Below are 21,648 nucleotides of genomic sequence, written 5' to 3'. Positions count from 1 at the left end.
GTAAGCATGAAGCGAAATTGCAAGAACATGCATTCATGACAGTAAATGCCCACTTATGCAACGCTCCATTCAGTGCATGCATGTTTCAACTTGGGGAATACGTACAACTGAAGGAATCACTTAATACAAATTAAGAGTCTACAAACGCAAAAAGACACAATTGGGTGTCATATCACACAGTAATTAACATTTAACATACTCTAAATCTAAATAAAAGCATTGATAGCAGATTAGTGTAAATGTTGGGTATGGTCTCTCAGATATTTATTTGATTTGATTAGATGGATCTTTTGGTTTGAAATAGAATATACAACATATGCACACATAAAAACATTAAAAGCAATACAAAAAATGAAAAGAAACAAAATGGCAAAAACAGTGCTCAAATTATTATGCTGTTATTTTAAACACCTATCTATTCATTACATAAAATCAGGTGCTTTTTTCTTTGTTCCTTAATGTATTTGCAATTATATTCTAACATAACTATATTAACCAACTATGAATAGATTTAATCAAGATAGAATAGTACCAGTTTTGCTAAAACACTGTACCCATTTCAAAAAACAGAACCTATTCCTAAATATTAGGATTTTGGTGGAATGATTTTGGTGGAATTTTGGACAAAATCTGAGACTTATGGCTGCAATTTATATAATTTAATAATTTGTAAATCATTAAATGTTCAGAAAAATCTGCAGCACAGTTTCAATTTGTTTCAAGTTTCATTTTCGGAAAACAGCAGCCATTTTGCATTGCATTTCCCATGATGCACCGCGGCTGTCACAACAACAACAACTCGCCATTTCAGAGTCAGGTGGGCCGAAACTCCCGCGAAGGAATCGGGTCAACCGAGCGGAGTTGTTTCTTCATTGAAAGCGTCTCTTACCTGCTCTCTATCTCTATCTCTATGCATGTTATTCAGTCGGTGCTAATGAGCTTTTCCCCCGTAGGCCCGGGCTCAAGTGTCAAGTGTCAGTTGTCGGATCTCCCCTGCTAACAGCTAGTAAGCTAGCTGAGTGTAAACAAAGGTACCTGGCTTGTGTTGTGTTTAGCTCATCGTAACATTCTGTGAATCATGCATTTAGTCTTTAATCACTTAGTGCAAAGTACCAATTGGAGGGAGATTTCTACAACAGGTTTGCTACATAGCTAGCGTTAAATACAATTTACTCACGTTAAAGCGAGCTAGCTTACCGAAGCCTGCAGCTGCTTTAAGTGACGCTGTCACTTGGCAAACATTGTCAGCAGTTTCTTGTTCATTCAGCTGAACCCAATCATCGCCTTTGGTCAGCTGCCCTCCGTATAATATCGATATATGGACGACTTAAGTGGACGTTACCTGCTTAAGCCCGGCCTCCAGCCCATAGAGCTCAACATAAAGCTAGAATACAGACACGTTGCCTCTGTTACAACTATGAGTAATGCTAGGTATAAAGCTTTGAGCAACTGTGTTTCTACTGAGAGAACACATTTTAAATCGACATACTCACAGCCAAACAGTGATAAACACATAAAAAACACAATGAAAACAACAACAAAATAATGTTTACTATTCTAGTAAGTGTTCTAATAACTTCATACAGCAGTATACTACATTAAGAAATGGTACACACATCCACACACATTCAACTTTACTAGTGAATAGATCTATCAAGGTAAGGATCAATCAAGTCATTCAAATTCCCTGCCGGGATGATTTTATGTGTATCCATTGTGGAAAGTGAGAATACATTATTTTGTAAATCCACAGTTATCCACACTAGATGCATACACAGTAAGGACTGGTGTTTGGAACAGGCAACCCGTTTGGATCTACTTTTACTTCGGTTGGGAATAAACTGAACAGACTTGGTAGTTAAATATCTGTGTTTTGCCATGTTCGACTGTAACTAGCCTGTCACCCCGATGTTTCAGGATGAAGCGGATTAAAGGAGGAGAGGAGGACAGCAACAGCTCCTCCAGTGAGAGCCCAGCGGAGGCTTGCAAGAAGGTGCGGACGCAGCCGAGCGAGGAGTCCGAGGCAGAGGCAGCGTTGGACTGTGAGTCACCAGAGAGCGACTGGGCGCGACTGCCTCAGGAGCTCCTGCTTCACATCTTCCAGTACCTTCCACTGCTGGATCGGGCTTACGCCTCTCAGGTGTGCCGCCGCTGGAACCAGGCTTTCCACATGCCCGAGCTGTGGAGATGCTTTGAGTTTGAGCTGAACCAGCCAGCAAGCTCTTACCTGAAAGCCACACACCCGGACCTCATCAAGCAGATCATAAAGAGGCACTCCAACCACCTGCAGTATGTCAGCTTCAAGGTGAGGGTGGAAAAGATGTTGTGTCGGTGTTAAAATATGGGTCCTGTGTTAACAATTCGCCAGCACTGGCTGGTTTAAAATGTTTTTATGTTTCTTAAGTGACGTTAAGTAATGTTTGTACTTGCCAGGTGGACAGCAGTACAGAGTCTGCAGAAGCAGCATGCGACATCCTCTCCCAGTTGGTGAATTGCTCACTGAAGACCTTGGGGCTAATTTCTACTGCCAGGCCCAGTTTCATGGAGGTTCCAAAGGTATTAGTAGTTTTAAGCCGAAGGGTCTGGGTCAGATTTACAAAGAAAAGTCAAGCCGATTTATTTTCATCATATATCGCTAATGCTTTTAATGCTATTGGTTGTATCCTTAAAGATAGGCTGAGCGGGATGAAAGTGGGTTGACAGGATAGTTTTTGCATTCCCTTCTTATCTGAAGCCAGGGCTAAGAAAGCAGTGTCTGTTCTCATGCATGGCCAAAGACAAGGATTTCATTACTCCCAAGACCTCCCAAGGGCACAGGAAATGATTTTGCATGTTTTATTTTGTTTATCTTAGTGCACTGTGAGGTTTTTTCGATTAACTTTTGAAAAACTGTGTACGAGTTGTGACTCATGGCATTATCGTCATTGAAATTTGAAACTATTACACACACACGTACAGTCTACACCACAGGTACAGTTATAAACCTCTATATACTTCAATGGAAATCTTCTAACTGTATTAACCTAAATGTGTTAATGTTATTCTATTATTAATAAATATATATTGTGTTATTAGTGAATCTGAGCAACTTTCTTTCACTAAAATACATGGTCCTATTTGAATATTTCTGTTTGACTAACCAAAAATGAATTCAATATGCACAGTACATATGGGCCATCAATCCAAATATAATTGATTCAAATATGCCCACCAAAAGCTGTGACCTGAAATCTTGGTTGGCCATGCTAAAAGGGGCAGTCAGGCTCTGACCGTTTGATAATATATTATAATTTTTGTCCCCCGACAGTCTCACTTCATCTCAGCTCTGACTGTGGTGTTTGTCAACTCCAAATCGCTGTCGTCGCTGAAGATTGACGACACGCCGGTGGACGACCCGTCTCTGAAGGTGCTGGTGGCCAACAACAGTGACACCCTGAAACTGCTGAAGATGAGCAGCTGCCCTCACGTCTCCCCAGCAGGTACAGTGAGCGCAGGGACTCCAGGAGCTGTTTCAGTGTTTAAGCTGAAGAGGCAGCAGCCTTATCATGTTTTTGTCTGTTTGTTTTCTTTTGTATTATTTTCTTTTGGTTGTTGGATGATATCCAAAGGCAAATGTTCTCAAGCCATGCCTATGTTGCACTTTAAGCCATATGTTTTTGAGTCACAAAGCCATAATTGTTTTTAATCCAGTGTCTTATTTAGAGCCTGTTATTATCTTACCTGCCCTCACACGGTGTTGTGATTTCATGTGGTGGACTAGCAGACGTCGCACAATAACTGTATCGTGTTTCTGCCTCTTGCATACATTTGTTTTAATTGTCAGCTATGATCATGAATGCCTAGTCAACTGCAACTTGTCTGGCAAAAAGTCTGTATTGCTTAGGAGCAATATTCTCCCTCCTGTCCATTGCCATGTTTTCATAGTTTTTTTTTTACCCATTTGAGAAAATGTATAACTCGATTTCAAGATGAGTTTGATTTAAAAAGTTCAATCTGTTCTTATTTGCAGGGATTCTGTGTGTGGCAGACCAGTGTCACGGCCTGAGAGAGCTGGCTCTAAACTACCACCTCCTGAGTGATGAACTCCTGCTGGCCCTCTCCTCTGAGAAACACGTCCACCTGGAACATTTGCGTATCGACGTGGTGAGTGAGAACCCCGGCCAGCACTTCCACACCATCAAGAAGAGCAGCTGGGACGCCATGGTGCGCCACTCGCCCAAATTCAACCTGGTCATGTACTTCTTCCTCTACGAGGACGAGTTCGGCCCTTTCTTCAATGAGGAGGTGCCGGTCACGCACCTCTACTTCGGCCGCTCGGTCAGCAAGGAGGTCCTGGGCCGCGTGGGCCTCCACTGCCCCCGTCTGGTGGAGTTGGTGGTGTGCGCCAACGGCCTGCGTCCTCTGGATGAGGAGCTGATCCGCATCGCCAAGCACTGCACCCAGCTGTCGGCCATCGGCCTGGGCGAGTGCGAAGTCTCCTGCAGCGCGTTTGTGGAGTTTGTCAAGATGTGCGGTCGGAGGCTCTCCCAGCTGTCCATCATGGAGGAGGTGCTGATTCCAGATCACAAATACTCCCTGGATGAGATCCACTGGGAGGTCTCCAAGCACCTGGGCCGGGTCTGGTTCCCAGACATGATGCCGACCTGGTAAAGTGAAGCCAAAGAGGCACTCAGTACGTCTAGTTTGTGGTGTGGAACATTGATGGCCTCCGTGTTTGCATAGAAAAGCCTTTAAACGCTCAGCTGTAGTGGAATGTTTGGTGCCAACATGGAGAGCGTAAACTAGCTGAACTCCTGTGTAGAGAACAGTGCAGGGATGTAATGTGGCACCTGACTGCTATACATTGTTACAAGTCATGCAAACACCACAAAAACCCTCTGCCTGTTAGCTTCTGTGGAATCCCCCTTTGCTTTATCTGGAGCTAGAACTCGCCAGGCCGACTTCTTCTCATATTAAACAATCATGTTTATACAACTGCAAATTGAGTTGTATGAACGTTGTAGCCTGGTTATGATAGTCTACATTATGGGAGATGTCAGTGTGTCTGTGTATGTATGGATATGTGAGTGTGTATGTGTGAACATTGTGGAGTAATTTGGGAAGATTAGGTGCTCTATTGCATGTTGTTACATTACCACTTGGCCTACTTAAATCCAGTCTGAGATAGCAGCCCTGCACTCTGACAAACTATGGCATTAGAGGTTTCCAAACGGATGTGTTGTTATTTGTACATAGTATATGACAGAAGGTGTTATTTCAGGTGTAGGCGAGGGGGAGGGTTCACTTAATTTTGCAGAAGAGTGGCTGGGTCCCACACCTCCATTTTAAACTAATTTATTAATAAAGAGCAGCAGTAGCGTTGTCGAACATCTTGCTTTTCCTCCTCGTCCCGAGTTCTTATCATGCATGAAAACACGATTGGTGAAAATGTTAGAAGTTGGCCTGGGAAGAAACAGAAGTGATTGTATATATAGATCTCTATCTTTGTGACGTGAAGGTGTGCAGTGTTGATTGCAGTAATGCAGTCATGCATTTTATTTTATTTTTTAATTATTCAGATTTCATTTTTGTTTTCCTGCATCAATTGGCTTGACAAGTACACCTCTGGGTTTTGTTTTAAAGAAGGTTTCTGTGCAGACATAGATTCCCTAAGCACCTTACATGAATACCAAAATGATGCCCTAATGAAAGCAAGGAAACTAACTTTATTATGCTCCAATTTGTATTAGGTGGACCCAGATTCTAATTATTATTTACACTGTACCGGGGTTCTGTTGAATCAGAAAGGACAGTGTATCAAAGTAATAAAGGTATAATTACTGATTAATATATATATATAATAATATATAATTTATATTTATACATAGCGCACAAATGTAGTAGAAAATGGTGAGATTGCTTCGTAATAATTCAACAGACTTTTCTCTGCGGCTATTAGTTTACAATGCATGCTGGGAATGCAAAACTTAACCCTTTGTGTCTCTCGGGTGCATTGAATGAATATATATTTTCCTAAATAGGTTTAATTTATATCTTCTGCTATTTGCCTGTTCAAGCTCTAGACCTTAACTCTTACATGTGAGTATCTGCCCTCCTGTTAGCCCACATGTGCTCTGTATCAGGTCATCACAATGTACATGCAGGAAACCAAGCAGTGTTCATCTTTTCATTAGAACTCTGTCTTACCAGATGTAAAACACCAGTTCATTTTCAGTTTGGAAGAGATTTTGCAAGTCAGATGAGTGGAACTAACTTTTTTTTCCCTTTAAGAAGGAAGACGAATGCATCTGTATATAAAACGCTGTGAAAATTATGAATAGAAATGTACCTATTTCTTTATTTCGCCCATTGTCAGGGTTTAAAGTTTCCTTAACTAACGGCTGGTGTCTTTTTATAAAACCAGAGTGTGAGTCATCCTTTACTAGATGGATATTTTTCATACTTCAGAACATACACTAGGAGAAGATAAGCCGTGTAATTTATTGATATGGATACCGCTTTTGGTATTACTTTGTGTTTTTCGGTTATACAAAGAAGCAATCATTAGAACCAGCAAGCAGACCAGCAGCAAGAGTAGTTGTTTTTTATTCTTTTGGGGGGGGTTGGACACTTCACCTCTGTCACTCTGATTTGTTAATAAGATGATTCCTTTTGCATGATCTGAATCCTACACTTACTATGATGACTCAGGATTTAAAAAGAAAAGCTGAAATTATATAGATTGTAAAAATCTGCACAAACAGGGAGGTCAACCAAATAATGAAAGATTCCTAGCTGGAGTCTAAATCCAGCCATTGAAAGTTTCATGAAGAGATATAATTGGACAGAATATGTATTTTCATAAAAAGTTGAAGAAGTTATCAGTAGTGGACAACGCTGCATGTCAATAGATCCGTAGATAACCCCAGCTTTGATTTAGTTTTTCTGCCAGACTTCATTCCTTTTTTCCATGTCGTATTTCATGTAACTGAAACACTAATGTAGACTAAAACTGGGACACTTGTTGCAGGATGTGCAAACGCTTCTTAGACACCTGTGCTGATTGTCTGTGTGCAGTAGCATCTCAATGGTACAGTCGCATATCTCCAGACTTGTTTTTCATAATTTGTGCAGTGCATTAAACGTCTGCCGTGACAGCAGCTCTAAAGTGAAGGTGTTGTGTTTCAATACTGTACTGGTTTTAATCATTTTCCCTGTCGTTCTTTATCGGCTTTTATTGCAAATGTCAGTTGGATGAGTTAAACATGTTTCATTTGATACAGATAAACATTATGATGTTTTGTCAGTTATTATTTGATCCTCATTTGTTCAGAGAGTCCTCCAGTGAGTTGTGTTAGGAGTAAACTGGTGTTGATGATGCTGTCATTGTAGTTTTGCTTCTGTATGACAAATGCTTGTCTACTTTGAATAACTGGTCACCTGTCTTGAAATTTAAATTGTTTTGGACATGTGATCTTGTACTGGTAATAAAAACATTGTGAATGTACTCTTCTGTTATTTTATTATTTTTAAAACACAGCAGTCATTATACTTATTTAAATGAAATGCACAAGTAGGCTCCATGAAATAGGGCAAATTGAGGAAAAAAAAGAAACAATTTAAACAAATATTTAAAGAAAATTTAAAAGACAGAAATGTACAAATGATCTATTGTTAATCTGTACAAATCTGAATTATGACTTAATGTGTTTTTTATATATATATATATATATATATATATATAAAGAATGACTTTGTACATACAGTATGTCCTCAAATGCAGCAACGCACCAACACAGGCAGGGAAGAAGAAGACCGCAAGCTGACAAATGGAAGTAAACTGTTGGGTATATTTAAAATAAATCGCTTTGTAAATGTTTTACGAGTAATGAAATGCATTAAAGAGCCTAAAGGTTACTTTGATCACCAACAACTTTTCAAATTCTTCAATATGAAGATTTTTTCTGCTTTTCTCTGTACGTATTATTGTTAACATCTTTGGCTTTTGAAGAGTCAATTAATCCCCCAAAAAACAAACAGATTTAGCATTAATGAAAATAATTATTTTCAGGAAAACACAAGTGAAAGCTTTATGTTAAGGCAAAGGCACTTCTTCATATGTAATCTTCAAATAGGGAGGCTTCATGGGCAGATGCCAGTACTCAAAGTTGTAGTAGAGGTAGAAGCTCTTGTCCAGCACAACCTTTTTATAAGCCTCCAACAGACTGATGGCGAAATCAGTAAACGACTGGTGTGGTCTGAATGTGTGGTAGAATTTACGGATGTCCACTGCCAGATTCTTCAGAGCAGGCTGTCCAAATATGGCACTGTCGTTGCCCAGGTAGGTGGGCTCTCCGCTGTACAGGTAGATCTTGGTGTAGTTGGTCGGTGATCTGCTGGACAGTTTGGCTCCCAGCTCGGTCAGTTTCCTGTATGTGCGGTGGACAAACTGGGAGCAGTCGTAAGACTCGAACCACACTGTGGCGTTAGGGCCGGGGTCGGAGCGAACTGTCCACGTCTCGTAGTAGATCCCCGTGTTGTTGTCGTTCTGGACCCACTGGGCCATGTCATTGAACTGGCTCCCTGGACAAAGAAAGACAAAGTATTTAAATACCAGAAAACGTCAAGCAGCAAGTCCAACAAAGGTAGGGTGTAAAATAATCAATAATTTTTCTACATATAAACAGTTTATTTTTGGGTCAAGGAAGGCGTTCTCCCAGAATGCAATGGGAAAAAGGCATGGAAGACACCATAAACAGAGAGTCAGTCATACCACCTGAGATTCATGTTTTGGGCTGTTCTAGGAAACCAGAGCCACCTGACGCCAATGAAACTTAGTCAAACCCACAACCTTCTTATTGTGGGAACACTAAGCTATTGTGCCTCCAAAAAGCAGCCTTATTTTAATTATAAAAAGCAAAACATTCATTAAAATGACTGACTTGGCTCTAGGACAATTTTCCATATTCTAAAAGAGGGTGTACTGAGAAAGAAGGATCATTCAAATATAAAAGAACATGGTCTGCAAACAAAGAATCTTGTGGCCCACAGGAACATTGTATTTATGCAGATGAATTCTAATATTGGCAGCCATTATTCAATGGTTAAAAAAAAGAATTGATTTAATAGAATACATTTATTTCTATATTTTACTTAATTCCAACAAATCCCATGAAAAGACCAAAACCAACAATGTGTGAGTCTGTCTCTCAATGCCCTCTGACCTCACGTCCCTGTCTGTGGTACTCTGCCCTATGCCCATTTGATCCAAATTAAGTTGTCCATGTTTAAAAATGGCTAACAAATATTGTTGCATTAAAAAAAAAAAAAAAAAGCTAAAAGTAATTTGCTACAACAGCTGGGCACTGTAGTTTTTAACAAACCTTACTTGAACGTGAGTTAATAGCAGATTTGATAAGGGCTACTTTAATGTGTGGATTAATACAGATGTGTGTACTAGTGAGTTTTTACAGCACCAGCAATGTGTTTATGGGACTGACTCAAACTGCAAAACAATAAAAGGACATGTCCCCAAGTGCAACTGTGTGGCTCATGTCACATAGGATACGTTAACAAAAATTAAAATGTATATTATCACCAGCTTCATCTTTTAATGTTGTCAGACATCCAGAGCATAGGATCCAAAACAAACTAACACTGTATATTCTATTTGGCCTCTATGAGCAAAGATACAAGACTACACCTGTGAAGTCTCACCAGTGAGCTCTCCTATTTTCTCCAAGGTGCCGTTTTGAGACCAGTGTAAGTCATCGATCCCCTCAAAGAAGCAGGCGGCTCCCTGGTTGCACCAGGAAGGTGCGGACACGTCGGGCCTGACATGAGGGAAGGTGCAGTTACCCAGCTGGAACAGCTCGTACCACTCCATGGTGTAGTTGGCCCCTGTTTCTGAACTGCTGAACCCAACGGCATCGTGCATGATATGCTGTGAACCAAACAGAAACATCACATAAGCTCTCTGTTTGTGGGTGGACATGTGCAGCTGTGCAGCTATGAATAAAGTTGCAAGTTGCACTTCCGCTTTAACAGCCATACTGTCTTTGATTACCTGTCTGTGTTCATATTTCATATGATGTGGATATACTGTACATTTTTTATTTGTATTCTTATTTTTTATTTTATTCTATTTTTATTTTATTGTATAATATGTGTATTTATTATCTGTTTCTGTGTAGTTGAGCTGCTGCAACACTTGAATTTCCCCCATGGGGATCAATAAAGGAATATAATAATAATAATATTTTATCCAATCATTTTCTCTGACAAAATCTGCATTTTATGAGTTATACTAACTACGGGAAACACAGGGGAATTATTTATGTAATTCAATTAATTGAAATCTTTATATTTATATAGTGACTCATTTTCATTTGAACTTGTTTTAACTCAACTTCATTTAACGCAGATTTGATTTGTGAGCCCAATCTTTTTGAGACAAAAAAGTTTAAGATTAAAATTTAAATCTGAACTAAATTATGTCATTCAGACTATATTTTACTTTTGGTCCAAAACTCAACAACAGGTCCAGAATCAAAACAGCATTACCAGGTGGTTTAACACATCCCTGCAGACTCTGTAAACCTAGACCCTGACCTCAATGAAGCATCAGCAACATGTTTCAACTGATAACAAGAGCATTCTTATACTTACAACTTTCCCCAACAAATCTCCATACTTGAATTCCCACACAGGTGTTTGCAGTCGGTAAACGGAGATGACGTCGCTGTCTCTCATGTATGGAACGCGTCCATCCCGGTCTCCGGTGGGACAGAACGGGTAGAGAGCTTCACAGTAAGAGTCCGCAGCGGGGCGACGATCAAACCGTCTGTTCATGTTGATTATTGGAGCATTACTTCACTTAATACTGCAGCTGTATAATATAGCATATTTTATTATTAATAAAATCTGGAAAATTACTAAAAAGTAATTCAATAATATTAAAAGTAGTAAAAAGTATAATAATATTTGCATCAGTATAAAGTAGCAGAAAGTGGAAAAAAAAAAACTCAAGTAAAGTACAAGTACGTCAAAATTGCACAGTTGTTGAGTTAATATACTTAGTTACTTTCCAGCTATGAAGGAATTCAAAACGTGTTGTAGTAGATCACTTTAATTTGATTCCTCATGTGCTCATTTAGCCAGATGCTCCGGATTCCAAAGTTCCCAAAGTCACGTGAACGCACCAGGCATAACTTTGTAAACTTGCTTCCCTTTTTTAGCTAAAAGTCCACTAAATAAACACTAATCGCGTTTTAAAAATCGGTCAATCGGAGGTTTTGCAGACACTCCAATGCTTAAACTTTCTCCAAACAGATACTTTATGTTTTGGCTGTCACATGATGTGTACAGGTGAGTCAGGTGGTCATACCTGTAGGGAACCGGCCACCGAGCACTGGTCCTCTGAGCAGCAACAGGGAGCACCAGGAGCAGGTTCAGACACACAAGAGTCTCCGTGGGAGTCATGTTAAAGCCTCGAAGACTGACAAAGAAGAAGAAGAAGCTCCGGAGATAGCACTCCCTCGATCCTCCTCCTCCTTCTCCTCCGAATGGACGTCCTAACTAGTCACGTGGTTTTGTTGATGAAACTAAATCACATGATTCAGTTATCACGTGATAGTAACGTTGAGCAAAAATGTGGAAATAAGCTTCTTTTTTTTAAATTACTCGGTATTTACTTATGTTTTCCTGTCACTATTGCAACAAAATTATATTATTATAAAACCGACAAAATATGTGAATAACAAATTGAAAAAGTAAATGACATAACACATATTCTACCAAATTTGAAAAAGGAAACAATTCTAACTGATTACAGTATGTACAAATATCAAATGTTTTGCCGTGTCTTTTATTCTATTATTATTATTATTTTTATTTTTTTATTGTTTCATGTAGGAGTAGTTGTAGTGATGATAATAACAATAAAATAAAAATGAATATTAAGCATAATCATCATTATGATAATTACGCACTTTGGTACGAGTTGTAAATAATTAATAATAATTACAATACATAATAAAACGATTAGAATTTAAAGCTGCAATAATTAAAAGGTATCAATTGCAATTATCAAAGATAGATTTAAATTGCTTTCTGTCATGTCAATTCATTTGCGTAAATAATGGAATATTTATTTAATAGATTTCAATATTAGAAAATCGTTTCTAACTAACATAAACATTTGATGTGTTACATTACTTGTGTTTGGGTGGTTGTTCGGTTTTAATAGATATTCTTAGATTTCATTATGATTAAATTAATTAATTAATTTAAATTTTTATTTTATTTTTTTGTTTGTTTTTAGTGTTTTATTATTATATTTGATTATTGTGATTGTTCTACCCTGTGCAGCACCTTGAGATTTCTTTGTATTTTAAAGTGTGCTATATAAATAAAATCCATTATTATTATTATTATTATTATTATTATTATTATTATTATTATTATTATGCGATCTACGTTAAGAGGAAACGTACAACAAAAAGATGGAAGAAGAGGTCTAACTTTATTATTAATATGCATGAGCGTCCTCTGCCTTCAATCAGCAGCAGCAGTGACCAGCTTCAGACACCAGATGGCGCTGGAGCGCAGATGAACCGCCGGTTAGCGCAGGAGAAGAAGCCGTAGAAGAAGAGGGCGTCCTTCTGACAGTCCGCCATGCTCACCCTGCTGCACCACTGTGGGCGCAACTTCCTGACACTCAGCACCGTTCAGACGTTAAATAAAAGTTACTACGTGACACAGATGGGTAAGCGTGTGGCCGTGGTGTTGGCGGGCTGTGGGGTCTATGATGGCAGCGAGATCCACGAAGCCTCCGCCGTGTTGGTCCACCTGAGCAGAGGAGGTGCGAGTGTAAGTTTGACAATGTGGATCAGATGTTGTGTAGCTTTGTGCGTGAGAGGGGGCTACCGGAAGTGCGTGAGATACATGCATGACCTTATTATCAGGAGGTTCCAATTAATTCAATTCAGTTTATTTTGTATAGCCCAGAATCACAAATTACAACTTTGCCTCAGAGGGCTTTACAATCTGTACACATGAGACATCCTCTGTCCTTCCCTCACATCCTCTGTCCTTACACCCTCCATCTCTGTCCTTCCCTCACACCTCTCACATCCTCTGTCCTTACACCCTCACATCCTCTGTCCTTAGACCCTCACATCACCCTCACTCCTCTGTCCTTACACCCTCACATCCTCTGTCCTTCCCTCACATCCTCTGTCCTTACACCCTCACATCCTCTGTCCTTAGACCCTCACCTCCTCTGTCCTTAGACCCTCACATCCTCTGTCCTTACACCCTCACATCCTCTGTCCTTAGACCCTCACCTCCTCTGTCCTTAGACCCTCACCTCCTCTGTCCTTACACCCTCATCCTCTGTCCTTATCCAACCTCTGTCCTTACACCCTCACATCGGCACAGGAAAAACTCCCCTAAAAAAAACCTTTAACAGGGAGAAAAAAGGAAGAAACCTCTGGGAGAACGACAGAGGAGGGATCCTTCTCCCAGGATGGACAGAATGCAATAGATGTCATGTGTACAGAATGAGCAGCATAACAGAGATACAACACATTCAATGTATATGACATAAATGATTCATATAATAAGACTACTTATAATAACAGCAGCAATTATTATAGTAGAATTATAATTATGAAAATAGGGATAGTAATGTGATTAATAATAATAATGGAAGTAGCAGTGGGTGTCAGTCGGCTCACAGCAGGAGGCACGACTACGGTCCAGGTACCACAACGATTCATGGAAACCTGCAAGCGAGAAAGCAAAAAGGGCTTCAGGGTGGAAGTAAAGCTAAAATGCTTAATGGTACAGGTAATAGTAATAGTAATGTGACTAGTAATAATAATGGTGGTAGCAGTCGGTGTCAGCAGGGCCGTAGCAGGATGCACGACCACGGTCCAGGTACAGCCACGATTTATAGAAGCCTGCGAAGCGAGAAAGCACAAAGACTCCAGGGTACAAGCAAGTCAATAAGCGTAATAGTACAGGCAATAATAATAGTAATGTGACTAATAATGATAGTGGTAGTAGTAGTGGGTGTCAGCAGGGCCTCAGTAGGTGGCACGATGACAGTCCAAATATAACCCCGATTCCTGGAAACCTGCGAGGCGAGAAAGCACAAGAACTCCGGGGAAGAAGCAAAATCAGTAATGTGCATAAATAGGAGATTAATACATAAAGATGGAGGGAGAGAAGAGGAGAGAGGAGCTCAGTGTATCCTAGGTAGTCCCCGGCTGTCTAGGCATATAGCAGCATATCTAGGGGCTGGACCAAGGCGAACCTGTCTGGCGAATTAGTCTAAAACAATACGATGAATGAGTGGAACTTTTCTTCTCTCTGTGTGTGTGTGTGTGTGTGTGTGTGTGTGTGTGTGTGTGTGTGTGTGTGTGTGTGTGTGTGTGTGTGTGTGTGTGTGTGTGTGTGTGTGTGTGTGTGTGTGTGTGTGTGTGTGTGTGTGTGTGTGTGTGTGTGTTAATACACTGCAGGCTTTGGGATCAGGTCAAATAAGCCAAACTGCCATCCACATTGTTTGGTGCACTCTGTCTCCAATGAACTAAGTTCCACATGTTGTGCATGACTTTTAAAGGTTCAAAATGTTTCAAAACAATACTCTGATACCCATATGTGAATTTTAAAATGTATTGGTCACTGTTATTGTTCCTCATTTGTGACCTCCCCATACTGGTTGTAAAGAGCTCCCTTATTAATAGGATTTCTGTAATCAAGGACAAAATCCCCAGTAATAATTCATATGACAATGATAATTCTAGAGACTTCATCAGTCTGAGTGTGACAAATTGAATATCATTGGTCTATGAAATGTTGGTCTTACAAAAGAAGCACAAAGTGATCATCATGTGGAGTTCAGGAACAATGTTTTTTTAAATAAATAATTTATTCAAATTTTATAGACAGATGTATAAATTAGTATTTTGAAGAAATGACCATCAGTTTAAAAAAACAATCATTATTGGCTGTCCTAACAATGTCCAATGTTTTGGGGGTTTTTTTTGTTATGAAATGAGAGTCCTCAGCTTTGCTTTATCTACTGCAGGTCAACATGTTCGCCCCCAACATTGACCAGATGCACGTTGTGAACCACCTGAAGGGCGAGCCTTCCGAGGAGAAGAGGAACGTGTTGGTGGAGAGCGCAAGACTGGCCCGTGGAAACATCCAGGACCTGGCTAAACTCAGTGTCAAAGACCATGACGCCATTATATTCCCAGGTCCGTTCACCACTACACAGCAGAAGATCTCATCCTATTGTCTCGGGACATGCTTTGTTGATTTAGTCAAACACATTGAAAAGTTCTCAAGGCACTAAAATATAGTGTCCACCCTGCTAAAAATTTGGCGGCTATTTTGAAGCAATAATATCCCTGACATAAAAGGTTTTCTCCTTTTATCTACCGAAGAGTGTTTGAATTACTCAAATAATCACATTTTTGAAACGTTTCCTAGGTGGTTTTGGGGCGGCTAAGAACCTATGTACGTGGGCCGTTCAGGGGAAGGACTGCTCTGTGAATGACGAGGTTAAGGCGGTGCTGCAGGCGTTCCACGGCGAGGGAAAGCCCATCGGACTCTGCTGCATCTCACCTGTCCTGGCTGCCAAAGTGTTTCCCGGCTGCGAGGTCACCGTCGGCATCGAGAAGGATGACAAGTGAGTCTTAACATGGCTGAGATCTGTCTCAAAGGGGAACTCCTGTCATTTTACACACTACTGCTGCAGACGTGATATCAAGTCTTGTGTGGCTCATAAATGGACTCAGGTGCCGTCACTTGAGTCAGCATCAGTTGCTGCTTAAGACTACAAGTTTTGAAAAACAAAACAAAAACTGTGGTTGTGGTTTTATAAATAAATGTTCTCACTGAACTTCCTCATCTCTGCTTGAGGATAGCTGCTTCAGGCTACATCAGCTGCTACTAGTGAAACACAAGTTGCATTGTGGGTATTTTAGGTGCCAGGTTTTAACAAGGAAGAAGAATGTGTGGAATAAAAAAGATATCTGTGATTCAGCTGCATCATTTAAAATGTTTAACTGTCCATCATGATTCCTACAATGTTTTTATTGTGCAACGCTAAAAAACTGGATTATTCTGGTTTATTGCATTAGTCTTGTTCTCTCCAAATTAATTGCTATGATCTGGGACCATTACAATATCACAAAAAAGAAGTAACTTAGACAAGTGGTTAAATAGTTACGTAAACTGTCAGCTGTAAACATGAAACACTGTTGTTGTCACCTAACAACAAAGTGCTACAGATTGATCTATAAGCCTCTTTGCTTTGTGAACAAAAAGTGATGCTCGAGGAACAAGCGGTTCAGATCATCTGTCTAAACTGCTGGCCTGTCTTATTTCTGTTACCTGAAAATCAAGAAAATTGTGTACAGAATCAGAAACTGTTTGCATATTTTGATTTGGAGCATATTTATCGTTTTATTCAAAATCATTACATATGTACATTTTCACATAATATTTGTTCATCTTGAATTTTCATCCTTATTTCTTTTAATTCTTTTTTTAACAGTAGTCTTTTCGTACTGCCCTAAGAGCATGCCACGTGTCTCTTCACGACACATACTGATTGCAACAAATAAACATTTGAATCCTTTCAAGCAGCTAAACGTTGGGCCGTGCCTCTCTCCCCTCTCAGGTACCCCGACACTGCCGACACCGCGGCGGCCATCAACCAGCTGGGCTGCAAGCATGTGAGTAAGAGCGTCGGCGAGAGCCACGTGGACGAGAAGAACAAGCTGGTCACCACCTCCGCGTTTATGTGCAACGCTCCGATACACGAGATATTCGACGGCATCGGGTCCATGGTGCAGGACGTGCTGAAACTCGCTTGATTGTACCAAAACTCACAAAAAGAAAACAATGGGGGGCTGAACTGAGATAGAATGATCTTAACCCTTGATCAAAAGCACTTCTAGAAACACGTTTGTGGTAGTGATGTTCACCACATGGTCTGATTTAATTTGCAAAAATCTCAGTTTGATTCATTCTTACTGGATTATATTCTGATGCAGTAGATCAGTTTAGTGAACGCAATGCTAATCAGATTTTAGAAAACCAACACCAGTTATGGTATTGTACAAAAATATGCAATAAAAATGTTAAAGTAAATTTTCTCAGTGTGCTTTATTTCTCACTCCATGGAAAAAAATATTAAAATATATATATAAAATATTTACACTATGATTGTTGTTGTAAAAGTATGAAATTACTTCACACATATGATGTATAATCACAGACTCCTTGTGCTGTATCACTGCCCCTCTTGACTGCTTGTCATTCTCAGGTATGAAGTTAAGATGGAGCATTCCCTCACTCTCTCAATGTTCCCTATGAGGTCAATCACGCCCTCCACCCCTTCAGTGCACAACACTGAGGACGCATTACTGCTAAACTTATCCACCAGGTCCTCCTGACTCAGTGGCTTCCTCCAGTGGCCATAAAAGGTATCACACCTGGCTACGTGACTCAGCCCCTGCTCCGTTTCTATCTCGACCTCACAGTACATCTTGTCGAAGCTGGGTGGGTTATCTTTAGGGGTCTCCACTTGGACTTTGGAGAGGAGCTCCTTCAGAGCAGGCCGGTTAATCTGAGCTCCACTGAAGGAGGACACTGTCACTTTGTTATCTAGCAGGGCGGAGGAGGCGTTGAACTGAAATGAGTGCCTGGCTTGGTGCTCCGTGGCGGGTAAGGGGCAGTTCACGTACTTGGATGGAGGCACTCTGAGTGTGACGCGCCTGATCTGACTGAGGTCAAAGTGCCCGACTGTGTTTTCAAGCTTTGCGCGTGCTGCCAGGGCCGCATCCACCACCCAGTGCATCCCCAGGTGAGCAGGGATGCGCTTGAAGGCCACGTCCTGATCCTCCAGGATCCATTTATAGTCAGTAGAGGCAGACACTGCCATCGCTGAAGGACTGTAGTCCTTGTAGTAAACCCCAAACCCACAGTTCATATCCAGGATGGCAGGATTCCCCTCCAGTCCCATCTGTGCCAGCTGAGCGGCCTCCAGGCCTCTCCGAGCAGCGTTTCCTATGTGCAGAGGTTTGGTTTGCGTGGCGGCGTTTGCCAGAGGAGCCCCAGCGGAGGAGGCTGCAATGGCCAGAGCGTGAGCGCACTGTGCAGGGGACAGACCCAGGAGCTTAGCCGAGGCTGCAGCACTACCCATCACCCCAACCACGCTGGGAGGGTGGAATCTGAACAAAGAGGAAGAGGACCAAAACATTAGGATGCAATTTACTTTAGTATGGAATTGTTTAAGATTAGAGGTAAATGACAAGTCCATAAATTAATAGTTCTTTGACAGAAATGCATTTTTCAAGCATAAATACCAAACATTTACTGATTATGTGATAATAAATTGAATATCGTTGGTATTAAGACTGTTGGTCTGACAAAACAAGCAGATTTAGGACGTCACCTTGGGCTTAAGACAAATGATCAATTGATTAATAAAGAAATAATCAGCAGATTAGTTTATAGTGATTATTAGTATATATGATACTTCTGTTGAAAACAACAACTTTTCCCCTGCTTTTTGTTATTTTGTTCTAGTCTTTTCACCAGGTTTTGGGACATCTGTCTGTGATATTTGCCATCTGTTGGTGCTGCTCACCGCTTAGCTGCATTCAAATTATTTGAAGAACTTGACTGGACATACTCTCTACTGGAGAAATGTTCTTTATGAAAGTGCGCACAGTGAGGTGTATAGATAAAAGTTAGGAGAGAAATGTTTCACTTGAATTTTTCTATGTTGTGAGTACCCCAAACTAAGATCCATTCACCTCATCCATAAAAAACAAAACTATATATACCACTAGAGGTAGGTGTTGCACATCAACTCAAAGAGTCTGATGTTGGTCATTCCATATCTCACCTCTCAGGGATGTTGTAGGCCTCTCTGGAGAACCTCATGAGTCTGCCCTGCACCTCGATGCCGACATTGAAGGCCAGCAGCAGGTCCAGACCAGAGGGCCGGCTGGGCAGAGTGTCTGCCAGGGCCAGCAGGGCGGGCAGCACAGCTCCAGAGGGATGAGTCGCAGGGTGCCAAGTGTCATCAAAGTCCATGGAGTGAACCTGTCGCCAAACAATGAGACAGAGAATCAGAGATCAAACCATCGTATCATGTTTGTGTTTTCTGTACATTAGGATGCTCTTTTTTGAGAGATTCTTACCGCGATGCCATTGACGAATGCAGCGTAATGAGGAGGAAGGGTGAGCTCAGATTTACCCCAAACACTGCTCCTCTCATCAGACCGGAACAACTGTAACCAGGTAGTAATATGAGGAGAACTGTCCAATCATATGGACGCAACTCTGATCTCAGTAGTGAGTTTCAGACCCAATTCCAACATATCAAATCATGAATACATATAATTAAGCCTAAAAGAGAACATAATAACTGATTGAGAAGCAGACTTATAAAGTCAGCATCTCATATAATAAATTAATAACTGGAAACAAAAGTTCAACAATATATTTGTCAGCTGTAAAATATATTTGACATTCAGTAACTCAGTATTTGAGTTTCTGTTCAACACAGATGATTTGTTGTGAGGTCAAAAGATTTGACGAGGATCACGGGATGACAGATATTACTGAAACATATTTAGAAATTAAGGTGTTTTCCGTCCTACTTAAGTGAAAGTTAAATCTCTCTGATCTCTCCCATATCTTAAGTAGGTGTAGTACATCAGTGAAGCACTTTTCCATACCTGGCTATATGTGAGAGCCTTGTTGAAGACAGCTGTCCCGGTTCCTAACAACCCAACACCCAGGGTGTCCAGCATCATCCTTTTGCTCCTGTTAATCACACCATCTGTCAGCTGGGTGGTGTTGAGGCCATGGATAGCAGCTCCAAAGCTCCCTGTAATACCCTGGAGAGGTGAAACAGAGCCAGTCAGAGACAAACCTCCACAGAGCAGTAGTGCATGGACTAACCGGACTAAAAATTCAAATATGATGCATTTATGTGTCTCGTTAAACCCAAAAATACTCTCCAAAATGTGCCTATATTTAATCTCATATAATAAAATGCTGAGAAAATATAATCTAAAAAAAAAAGATTTGAAGCTTAACATTTATACCTTGCGTAGCATTGTTGTCTCTGAACGTCTTCAAGTGACAAACATCAGCAGTGCAGCAGCCTTTTATAGGTAATCACACTGTCTGAAGGCTGGTCTACCAAATTTCCAAAGTGTCTTAAAACCTAAACAAATACCTCCATGATGAGAAATGGGAACTTTCACAATGACTGGACGGCATCTGTCATTTACTAAATCTCTTGCTTCTTGCAAATGACCAGAATGCTTAACGCAGCTTCATATAACCGTAAACCAGATTGTGGTATTAGTGGTATTAAACATCCTATGATGGTTGTATTTGAGACAGAAAAGTTGTTAAAAAAAGAATAGCCCTGCATGTTATGAGTGAAATCCCATGATTTAAATAACATCATCACAGAGAACCAATGCTGTATTTTTATTTGTCCGTATATAATCCTGTGTGAATACAATGACCAAAGTGTAAAGATTACTTTATTTTGGGTCATATAACTGACTTGGGGTCATCTGCTTACTTTCACAATCACTTTTGAGATGACAGACGGTGGAAATTCAGACCTCTGGAAAGGGAAGTTTTGAACGGGGAAATGAGTAGCCTCCGACAATCACACGATGATCACACGACGAGAGGATGTGTACTTTGTGTAAAGACAGCTTTAGACCCTGTAGGCTGATAAACACCCCTCACTAACATTCAGTGTCGGAAGAAGTAGATCCTTTACTTCAGTAAAAGTAGAAATACCATGGTCCATATCCTGCATTTCAAGTAAAAAGCCCTAAATTCAAAGTGAACAAAAGTACTCTGGGCCAAATGTACTTGAAGTATCGGAAGTAAAGGTAATCATTTTGCAGACTGGCTTCTTTCACTGTGTTATGTTATCATTCGGTTTAATTCACTAACTAATACACAGAAGAGCAATTTAATCTTGTAGTTGATGTGGAGCCATGTTTGGACACTTTGTATACTACTGGATCTATAGTACTACTGCATCAAATAATATCAGCATAAATGTAAAATAGTAATACATTTATGTATAATATTTCCTCCTGACATGTAATGGAGTAGAAGTATAAAGTAGTACGGAGTGGAAATAGTACTTGGTTGAATCCCACCACTGTTAAACTTGTTTATCTGACATCCATATCAGATGAACTCAAGTAACCCTCTGTCGACACCACCCCTCATGTTCATATAAATCTTTTATGAGTTGATTATAAACTAGGACATTTGTTCTTATTGGTATTGTACGTATTGTTACTATATTTGTGTCTCCATACATTTAAATTGTCAATGCTTATGTCAGTTTTGTTAAGTTTGCATTCACACTACAGCCACCTGGAGTGGCAAAAGCTTAACTTTTAAATTCTTTATGATTTAGTTCATTTAGTAAACTAACTGTTTTCCATCACTTAAACTATTTCAATCACTTATCTATTTCATTAAACTATTTCAGCTTCTCTGCTCGTGTGCTAACTATGTGGTCTCAGGTTGATAGGCAGCCGAACAGTTATCATAAATGAAGGATCAGCATCACAACAGTTTGTAATCCCA

General features: G+C 40.3%; 4 protein-coding genes across 4 annotated transcripts; 2 read left to right on the top strand and 2 right to left on the bottom strand.

Annotated features, from left to right (window-relative positions):
• The first annotated feature begins 777 nt into the window (after positions 1-777).
• Positions 778-7,628, top strand: fbxl3a (F-box and leucine-rich repeat protein 3a). The gene is made up of 6 exons (XM_054615363.1): positions 778-817; positions 954-1,031; positions 1,918-2,305; positions 2,434-2,556; positions 3,308-3,479; positions 4,010-7,628. The coding sequence occupies exons 3-6, from the start codon at positions 1,919-1,921 to the stop codon at positions 4,648-4,650; spliced, it is 1,323 nt and encodes a 440-aa protein (XP_054471338.1). The 5' UTR covers positions 778-817; positions 954-1,031; position 1,918; the 3' UTR covers positions 4,651-7,628.
• A 75-nt stretch (positions 7,629-7,703) lies between these two features.
• On the bottom strand, positions 7,704-11,533 carry cln5 (CLN5 intracellular trafficking protein). Its single transcript, XM_054615365.1, has 4 exons — positions 11,366-11,533; positions 10,648-10,822; positions 9,697-9,922; positions 7,704-8,562 (listed from the first exon to the last, which is right to left on the bottom strand). The coding sequence occupies exons 1-4, from the start codon at positions 11,458-11,460 to the stop codon at positions 8,075-8,077; spliced, it is 984 nt and encodes a 327-aa protein (XP_054471340.1). The 5' UTR covers positions 11,461-11,533; the 3' UTR covers positions 7,704-8,074.
• A 1,066-nt stretch (positions 11,534-12,599) lies between these two features.
• zgc:162944 (uncharacterized protein LOC569993 homolog) lies at positions 12,600-17,139 on the top strand. The gene is made up of 4 exons (XM_054615196.1): positions 12,600-12,849; positions 15,074-15,245; positions 15,481-15,679; positions 16,676-17,139. Exons 1-4 carry the CDS (start codon positions 12,655-12,657, stop codon positions 16,869-16,871), a joined length of 762 nt encoding a protein of 253 aa, XP_054471171.1. The 5' UTR covers positions 12,600-12,654; the 3' UTR covers positions 16,872-17,139.
• Positions 17,140-17,290: 151 nt separating this feature from the next.
• Positions 17,291-20,139, bottom strand: acod1 (aconitate decarboxylase 1). Its single transcript, XM_054615195.1, has 5 exons — positions 20,121-20,139; positions 19,749-19,910; positions 19,209-19,298; positions 18,911-19,110; positions 17,291-18,230 (listed from the first exon to the last, which is right to left on the bottom strand). The coding sequence occupies exons 1-5, from the start codon at positions 20,130-20,132 to the stop codon at positions 17,291-17,293; spliced, it is 1,404 nt and encodes a 467-aa protein (XP_054471170.1). The 5' UTR covers positions 20,133-20,139.
• Between the last annotated feature and the right edge of the window lie 1,509 nt (positions 20,140-21,648).

This window comes from Anoplopoma fimbria, chromosome 16 (assembly GCF_027596085.1).
Source record: "Anoplopoma fimbria isolate UVic2021 breed Golden Eagle Sablefish chromosome 16, Afim_UVic_2022, whole genome shotgun sequence".
In the NCBI taxonomy this organism is placed as follows: domain Eukaryota; kingdom Metazoa; phylum Chordata; class Actinopteri; order Perciformes; family Anoplopomatidae; genus Anoplopoma; species Anoplopoma fimbria.
This window is presented reverse-complemented; position numbering and strand designations above follow the sequence as displayed.

What these genes read in the sequence shown, in the direction of transcription:
- fbxl3a (XM_054615363.1), top strand. Translation starts at nt 1,919, where the DNA reads ATGAAGCGGATTAAAGGAGGAGAGGAGGACAGCAACAGCTCCTCCAGT. An exon ending in TGCAGTATGTCAGCTTCAAG is followed by an intron (nt 2,306 to 2,433) that starts GTGAGGGTGGAA and finishes TGTACTTGCCAG; the next exon opens with GTGGACAGCAGTACAGAGTC. An exon ending in CCCTCACGTCTCCCCAGCAG is followed by an intron (nt 3,480 to 4,009) that starts GTACAGTGAGCG and finishes TCTTATTTGCAG; the next exon opens with GGATTCTGTGTGTGGCAGAC.
- cln5 (XM_054615365.1), bottom strand. Translation starts at nt 11,460, where the DNA reads ATGACTCCCACGGAGACTCTTGTGTGTCTGAACCTGCTCCTGGTGCTC. An exon ending in CGGTGGCCGGTTCCCTACAG is followed by an intron (nt 10,823 to 11,365) that starts GTATGACCACCT and finishes CAACATGAACAG; the next exon opens with ACGGTTTGATCGTCGCCCCG. An exon ending in GAAAATAGGAGAGCTCACTG is followed by an intron (nt 8,563 to 9,696) that starts GTGAGACTTCAC and finishes TTCTTTGTCCAG; the next exon opens with GGAGCCAGTTCAATGACATG.
- zgc:162944 (XM_054615196.1), top strand. Translation starts at nt 12,655, where the DNA reads ATGCTCACCCTGCTGCACCACTGTGGGCGCAACTTCCTGACACTCAGC. An exon ending in TGAGCAGAGGAGGTGCGAGT is followed by an intron (nt 12,850 to 15,073) that starts GTAAGTTTGACA and finishes TATCTACTGCAG; the next exon opens with GTCAACATGTTCGCCCCCAA. An exon ending in GGCATCGAGAAGGATGACAA is followed by an intron (nt 15,680 to 16,675) that starts GTGAGTCTTAAC and finishes CTCCCCTCTCAG; the next exon opens with GTACCCCGACACTGCCGACA.
- acod1 (XM_054615195.1), bottom strand. An exon ending in AGGCTCTCACATATAGCCAG is followed by an intron (nt 19,299 to 19,748) that starts GTATGGAAAAGT and finishes ACCTGGTTACAG; the next exon opens with TTGTTCCGGTCTGATGAGAG. An exon ending in CATTCGTCAATGGCATCGCG is followed by an intron (nt 19,111 to 19,208) that starts GTAAGAATCTCT and finishes GTTTGGCGACAG; the next exon opens with GTTCACTCCATGGACTTTGA.